The sequence below is a fragment of the Lepidochelys olivacea genome (assembly GCF_965140295.1).
Source record: "Lepidochelys olivacea isolate rLepOli2 genome assembly, chromosome: 1".
NCBI lineage: Eukaryota > Metazoa > Chordata > Testudines > Cheloniidae > Lepidochelys > Lepidochelys olivacea.
In genome coordinates this window covers 201420937-201429016 of record NC_140411.1, presented here as the reverse complement: position 1 = coordinate 201429016, position 8080 = coordinate 201420937, and the positions used below count along the sequence as shown (strand labels likewise).

Genomic DNA, 8080 nt, shown 5'->3' with positions numbered 1-8080 from the left:
ACATGTCACATACATGCAAACACATACCATTTGACCATAGAGTTGCAAGAATTTTATTAATTTACAAAAAAACAAAAAGACACCACAGTTATTAGAATCCATTCATTTCTAAAATGTAATTTACATTTACACTGAATATTCTTGAGCCCCTTGGACAGGGCTCTCCACTAGTTGGAGAATAAGAGATTGGTACATAGGATTGGCATCAAACACAGTCTCCTGCTTCCAGCCATGGCTTACACATGATGCTTCAGAGCAATGCAAAGGAATAAAATAAAGCAGCTGTTTCAGATCTATCTCATACCAGTGTAAATAAGGAGTAACTTCACAGAAGTCAGTGGGCTAGATCCTCCACTGGTGTAAATCTGCATCAGGTTACACTCTCTAGACTGATCATCACTTATACTGGGAGAGGACCTGTCCCAATGAATTTGCATTGTTGCAAAGTGGGAGGAAAATCAGACCCAATACATCTAGCTAATTCTCTCCTGAATTTTGAAGTTATCAGATGATGCCCTGGAGCATGAGGGTTGTTTACTTATAGCTTATATAGTTATTAATTATCATAAAATTATCCAGACCCATTTTAAAGTCCAGCCCCAGTGTCTGACACCGACCTCCTTCATCTGTGAGTTCCACAGGTTGATCAAACCCTCTATGAAGTAGTTTTACCTACATCCTTGTCCTTACTGTATAAAAGTTCATCCAGGTGGAGGGGGGGATGCCTACACACAGCAATAAATAATTAATGAACATTTCAGAAAATAAACCTGAAAACAGTGTGGAAAAGTCCAGCTATAAAATGGAATGATTCTCAGTCAGCTCTTCCCTAATGATTAATGGATTCTGATGTGCCCATGTTAGTTCAGAGATTTTATTTCCAATTAACACCTAGAAGAAGTTACAAGCAGTTGCTGAGGGTCAGGCTGGTACATCCATTTAGTTAATTGCCATTGGGCTTGGCCTTGGGTTTGGGTTTGGACTTGCGCTTCTTGTTGGGTCTTCTGGGGCCAGGTCCTTTATCCAGGAATTTTATGGCATCCTGCACCCATTTAAGATCAGGCTGCACACAGATCTTGATGCCTCGTTTGGTGATGAACCTGCAGGGGAAGAAAAGGAAAACCAGGCTGCCATTAAAATTCTTCTCTGTGCATGTTTCTATTCTGTGGCCTATGTGGTGTGGTACAAAGGTTTTGTCTGCAGGCATTTGGGATGGCTGCATCACTAAAGAGTGGAAAAGCCAGGAATGAGCTGGTTCTGCTGTATGGGTATGGACATCAACTCTACATACATGGTATGTGTGTGTGTGTGTGTATATATATATATATAGTGTATTCATATACATACATAGACATATGCTGTATAGCCAGAAATTTCAAAAGAGCTAAGCACCTGGCATACTGAGTTGGCCCCTCATTTATCCCACAAGAACCAAAATTAAACAGATGCTCATGAGATTGAAGGACTGGTCACATCCTCTAGAAGGAGGGATAATCACACTTCGCTGTTCTGTACGTTTCCTTCACACAGCTCAGCGCAATGCACCTCATTGCCAATTCACAGCACCGTTTGCTATTCCCCAGCATGCCACTCAAAACAGCTCTTGCTCTTTGTGAGATTTCCTCCCAATTTCTTGATCAAAAAGGTTTGTCTGTTCAATCAATCAGATGCTCCTCTGAACAGCACAAATCCTCCAGACCTTTGGAGGTTCATCCACTAACAGTTACTACATGCTTGAAATGAAAGAATGCTCTTCAGTAGTATGTTTTGGTCAGACTGAAGACCCTCATGTTTGCTGTGATTCAGTTCTACCCCTGTCCTTCCTCTCCTGCTATCAGCAGCATGTGTCTCTAGATTAGTATGAAGAGTGGTCCAGATACTTACATCACAGCTTTTACTGGTATGTTCTGGTTCTCGTATTTAACAAGTCGTCTGATGTCCAGCTGCTGTGTGGACAGGTCTACACAGGAGCTTCTGGACGCAATTTGACTTGCAACACTTCCTACAGGGGAAAAAAATAGATGGTAAATTAATGCTAAATGAACACTCATTCTTTACACTAAGTGGAAATTATTGCGTGTTAAATTACAATTGAAATACCTATAGATGTATGAACTGGGATCCATTTCCTAAGTATGCTTCTTACATAGGAGCTATACAACCAAACTCCTGATCATCTGAGATCATTAAAAAGCCAAGGCAATTGTTGTAAGAGTAAATGTCTTGGCCAAATTCCAGTGTGGATAGTAATTACATTCTGCCTTCCTAAATTGCCTCAGCAGTTTCAGCTGGGTCCATTGCTCTTCACTTTCTCTCCTAAACTGTCACGTAGCAGTGCTTTGCTGTCAGAGGGCTGCTGGGTTCCCAGAGACGGCTTGAAGCGATCTGTGTACATAAAGTATCCAAAGCATTTTGGGTTCTTCTGGGACGTAAGGTTCTGGATGAATCTGCGATACTTTAATTAAAAGTGGGCGTGTGAGCACGTGTGTGCCTGTCAGCTTCACTCGGAAATAGATGTGCACCACATGCTGCAACCAGGTGTGTGCATGCAATAATCCTAAGAGTTGGTGCTTGCGTAGCACCTTTGCTGGGAGGATCTCAACCTACTTTACCAAGGAAAATCAGTATTATCATCCCCGTTTCACAGGAGAAGAAACTGGGGCACTCTGATTTAGGGTATGACGCTTGAGACATCCTGGGTCTGATTTTCAGAGGTGTGGAGTACCCAGAAAGTCTTGAAAGCACCCAAAAATGCCGGCAACCAGCAAAAGTGTCCACTTTTGAAAAAGTAGGTGTAAGAAGCAGAGTGGGATTAGAATCTGGGGACTCTGAATTAAAATCCCCAAATGTGGCCACTGGATTTACTGCCTGCCCATGTGGGATTATTTCCACCCTCTCACACCTGGCTCTAAAGCGTATTCCCTATACAAGCAGAGTTTCTCTAAGTGGTTTGGAAGGGGTTTGAGTGGATATCCGCTTTTCTGATGCAAAGATGTGTGCCTATAACTCCCTTGTCTGCCCATTTCTTAACACTGCCCTTTCTGATCCCTCTTATGCTGCTCAAATCCCTCTCCGCTTTCCTCTCTGTCTCCCACATACTTATGTTACTCCATTCTTTTCTTCTGCCTCCTGCTGCCTTCTGTTTTCCTCTTCACTTCATTTCTCTCCCCACTTTGCTGCTGCTGTTGCTCTGCTTCTTCCACTCCATTCCCTGGGGCTCTTACTCTCCTTCCCAGCAAAATCTTTGTTTCCCTCTGTTCCAATAATTTTTTAAAAATCAAACCCACTTAGAGGACAATTAACTACAGTGGGGGGAAAATCAAATGCTTCAGTTTGCCTCTCTCCTCCCCCTTCCTATTCACCTGCCTTTGGAAGTTCTGTATCTTCTACCCAATTGCTCACATCCACAGAATCACTTCTAACGGGGCTACCACCTGAGACTTTTGATCTCTGCCCCATCTCCCCACATATCACCTGCTATGCACAGTCCTTCTACAGAAAGTTTCAGCTACATTTTATGGCAAATTATACTGTCAGGTACACAGGATTGGAACAGCAACAACAAACACACACTACAGGGGTGAGCCCTCTGGATGTCTAGTGCAGATTATTTTGCGTCTGTGTGGGTGGGGTTATGTTTGGGGTTTGTGGAGTTTTGTGAAGGTACTTTTTTTATACTCATCATTGTGTATTCTTGTAGTTCTACCTGAACTGGGTATGACTGTGATTGTGCATGTGGGTTTTTTTGTTCTTGTTGCACGCATCTGTTTATGTGTATTTGTACATGTGCTTGTGTGTGTGCGGATGAGCTTTTGCAACAAGTGTGGTCTATTACAAGTGTCGTGGTCTATTAATTGTTCATGATTAATAGGAAAAAGATCTAAGTGTCGCTGTGGACAGTTAATTTAAAAGACCAATGTGAAGCTGTGCTCCTAAAAACAAAACAAGTGTGTAAACCTTATTAAGAAAGAAATAGCGAATAAGACTGAAAATATCATAATTTCATTGTATCAATGAATGGTGTCATGTAGTCTTGAATGCTATCTTCACTTCTAGCCACCCCACCTCAAAAAGGATTTAGCACAAATACACAAGTATTCCACAGAAAGTCAATAAAAATTACTAGAGTCTTGGGAAGATTACCATACAAGGAGAGACTAAAAGACCAGGACTATATAAATCAGAGCGGAGACAAATAAGAAGTGACATGATAAATATAAGAGCTGCCATACTGGATCAGACCATGGTCCATCTTGCCTAGTATCCGGTCTCTGACAGAGGTCAACACCAGAGCTTCAGGAGGAGAGTACAGAATAGTGCAATTATGGAATGATCCACCCCATCTTCCACTCCCAGCTTTTGGTAGTCAGAAGTTTTGGGTTGCCCCAAGCATGGGATTGTGTCCCTGACCATGTTGGCTAATCGCCATTGATGGACCTAGCCTTAGAGCCCTGAGCTGATACAAAATTTGTATCCGTATCCAATCCGCAAAAATGATCTGCAGATATCCGCACCCTCAGATGCAAATATCCACAGATTTGCAGGGCTCTACCCATCCTCCATGAACTTATCCAGTTCTTTTTTGAACCCAGCTATAATAAGACAAAAGTACATACAGTAATGAACAGACTGTAGAAAATGGGAGCTCTCAGTTTTCATAACATTAGAAGAAGGGCACAACCAACAACATTAAAAGCCAACAGCCTTGAAACTGCCTGAAAGACATGCTTTTTATAAAATGCATAATCAACCTTTGGAACTCATTACCACAATATATCAGGAAGATCAAAAAAGTTTTAGACATTTATATGGATAATGAGAGCATCCATTGATACTTTAGTTAAACTCAAAGGTTTGCAGGGGATATAAGCCCTCTTGGGCATAAACCAATCACCAGTTGATAGGGGTTAGGAAGAAACTTCTCCTGTGGGCAAGTTATTCCATAACTGTTCACTATCAGTTTTCTCACTCCTTCCTCCTACATACTGGGTACCGGTCACTGCCCGAGACAAGACACTGGATTGGATGGACCACGGGGCTGATATAGTATGGCTATTGCTACGTTTCTGTTGAGTTGAAAACTTACCTCTCACGGTGCTCACAGTAAAGAGGCTGAGACAGAAAATGACCAGGATGTCTGTGCCGTGGAGTTTCATTGTTGATGGCTTCCTTGGAGTGGCAGAGATGAAAATGATAATCGGAGCCCCTTTCACCGAGCTTATATATCTTGCAATGGTCAGCTAACTTCCTGAACTCAATGAAAGGGGCGTCATGGTGGGGGAGAGTAGAGATGGAAATTTTGAGAAGCAATCAGTACTTTTTTTAAAGGTGCAGAAAACTCCTCCCTTCCCTTGCTAGACCCCTCTGAAGGCTTTTTCCTGCCACAAACTGAGCTGTGGTTGCCTCTTGCTAACACTTTGAAAGCATGTCTTATTTTAGGCTGAAAAAAAATCACCTTTCTGCAGTGGAAACCAGTAATGTTCCTGTCCTTTGATATCTAGGCTATGAGCATTCAAAATTATAACCCACCACAGAGGCAAAGAGTGACGGCTCAGAGCTAGGTCACTCCAGGACCACTTAAAAGGGAAACATGAGTTACAAGAGAGGATCATTTGCTAATGGAAACAGGAATCAATTGGTTTGTCCTTAGCAGCTGTACGTCAGTGGTGGCTGTGACTTTACCCTGGATACAATCTGGATTGATGGACAGCTGTGTCACCTCAATTTTCCAACCTGTGATGCCTTTTACACTGCTTCGCTGTGAGAGCAGCCACTCTTAGTCTGCTCACCAGTGATGGATTAATTCACAGACTCATAGGCCCCGTGCCCAGTGCCCCTGGCCAATTTGGGGCCCCCCATAGGAGTACCAGAACCTGTGTAGAAGTGAGGGGGCCATCAGCACTGGAACTGTGGCTCCATCCTACTACTCCTCTTCCCCTGGGGCCCTGCCCCCAGCCAGGCCAGACGCCAGTGCCAGGCTGTAGTAAGAGCCACCCAGGGAGACCAAGCCACTGTGGGGAGCCCAGGACCCTCCACCTAGGCAGGGAGCCAGGATGCCTAAGAGCAGGCCCTGCCCCATGTCTCCACCACCTGGGGTGCACCACCCAGGGCAGTTGGAGGGTCCAGAGTTCCCCATTGAGGCCCAAGCTCCCTAGGCGGCTCTTATCACTGCTCAGCTCCAGCTTCCGGCCCGGCCAGGGGGCATGGACTTGGGGGAAGATGAGAAGCAGGGCCTCCCCTGCCACTTCCATTCTGCGCTTGCCTGAGGCTATTATTATTATTATTATTAAAAAGTGGGTGGGCATGACCCCCCGACCCCTCTCCAATTCTGGCACCCCTGGGCCCCTGGGGTGTGGGAGGCCCAAATGTTCTTGGTGCCCAGGGCCCCAATAAATCTTAATGTACCTCTGCTGCTCACACACAGCCTCCAGCATGTAAATCACTCCCAGCTTTTTTGTATGAGTGCTATAGCCATTAGCCAGCTACCCATGAATTACACTACAGGGCCACTCCAGCCAATGCCCAGTCCCAGACTTTCCCCCAGAAATGTGTGTCTTGTGCTGCCCAGCCCCTTCCTGGACAATACAAGCTCATATAAAGTCCACCATTTCATTAATAGAAAATGATATGCACAAATCCCATTATCCCAAATGAAGTTTCCCAAACATTTCAATCCAAACACATTGGTTTAGATAAAACAATAAAACAAGTTTATTAACTACAGAAAGATAGATTTTAAGTGATTACAGGTAATGATGCATAAGAGTCAGAACTGGTTACAAAGAAAATAAAAGGTAAAATGCAATGAATATCTAATTTAACAAGCTAAATGAATTCAAAGCAAAGGTTTCTGACACCACATGCTACAGCAGTCTTACTGGCTGGAATCCTTTCAGCTCAGGACCCCTCCCCCAGTTCAGTGTTAATTTCCTTGTCCCTCAGGTGTTGTTGATGCCATGGGCAGAGGGAAAAGGAGGAGTGTTTGAGGGGGCATCTGTTCCCCTTTCTTTTAATTCTCTTCTTCTTTGAAAATCATCCCCAGCTGAGGTTCAGGAGACAGAAGATCTGTGGGGATAGGAACCTCCAGCTGTTTCTTTGCCAAAAATGTAGATTTCTCATGCATACCCTTTTTCCTGCCGAACAATGCAGGATGATAGTTCATTACCAGATGATAACCAGATGATAGTTCATTTGATTTTGTTGACACCTGGCTGAGGTATCAGTTTGCCTTTTGTCTTTGAGGAACCAGTTTGTGCCTGCTTTTTTAAACTTGGAACATACATATCTCAGTAATTTTATAGAGGAGAATATTATAACTTTACATACAATGTTGCCACACATATTTTACCAGGACAATAATGATCATCAAATTATGAGTTTTCGAATGGTACCTCACAAGGCATACTTTGTACAAAATCTATTATAGTTTTGTAAAAAGGGTGAACGTAGGGATACAGACTGTCACAGTGGCTCTTAAAGATATGGCAGGTATAGTAAAAGGGAGATATTCCCTGCCCATTCTGTGTGGTGGATCTTGTTAAAGCTATTTTGCTCTCCCCTTACATGTATAGGCCCCACACTGATATCCCTAGGCATAGGCGCCGACTTCCCCTCTTTTCCCTGGGTGCTCGACCCCCCTCTGCTCTGGCCCCACCCTCACTCCACCCCTTCCATGAGGGCCTGCCCCTGCCCCGCCTCTTCCCACCCCTTCCCTGCCCCCATTCCAACCCCATAGTCCCTGCCCCAACTCTGCCCCCTCCCTGCCCCTATTCCAACTCCTTCCCCAAATCCCTGCCCCGGCCCCGCCTCTTTCCCTGAGCGTGCCATATTCCTGCTCCTCCCCTGCCCTCCCGCCCCCAAGCTTGCTAACACCACCAAACAGCTGTTTGGCAGCAGCCGGGCGGGAAACGCTGGGAGGTAGGCAGAGGAGTGGGGACACGGCGGGCTCAGGTGGGGAGGGGAGCTTGGCTGCCACTGGGTGCAGAGCACCCACTAATTTTTCCCCGTGGATACTCCAGCCCTGGAGCACCCATAGACTCAGCACCTATGTCCCTAGGTGTTTGGGGCATGCTGACAGAAA

General features: G+C 44.7%; 1 protein-coding gene across 1 annotated transcript; it reads right to left on the bottom strand.

The window, feature by feature from the left end:
• Positions 1 to 859: 859 nt before the first annotated feature.
• Positions 860 to 5273, bottom strand: LOC311521520 (cytokine SCM-1 beta-like; the record flags this gene model as incomplete). The annotated part of the gene is given in 4 exon segments (XM_084629848.1): positions 860 to 1100; positions 1885 to 2002; positions 5087 to 5240; positions 5244 to 5273. Coding segments are annotated over 4 exon segments (459 nt in total). The 3' UTR covers positions 860 to 943.
• Between the last annotated feature and the right edge of the window lie 2807 nt (positions 5274 to 8080).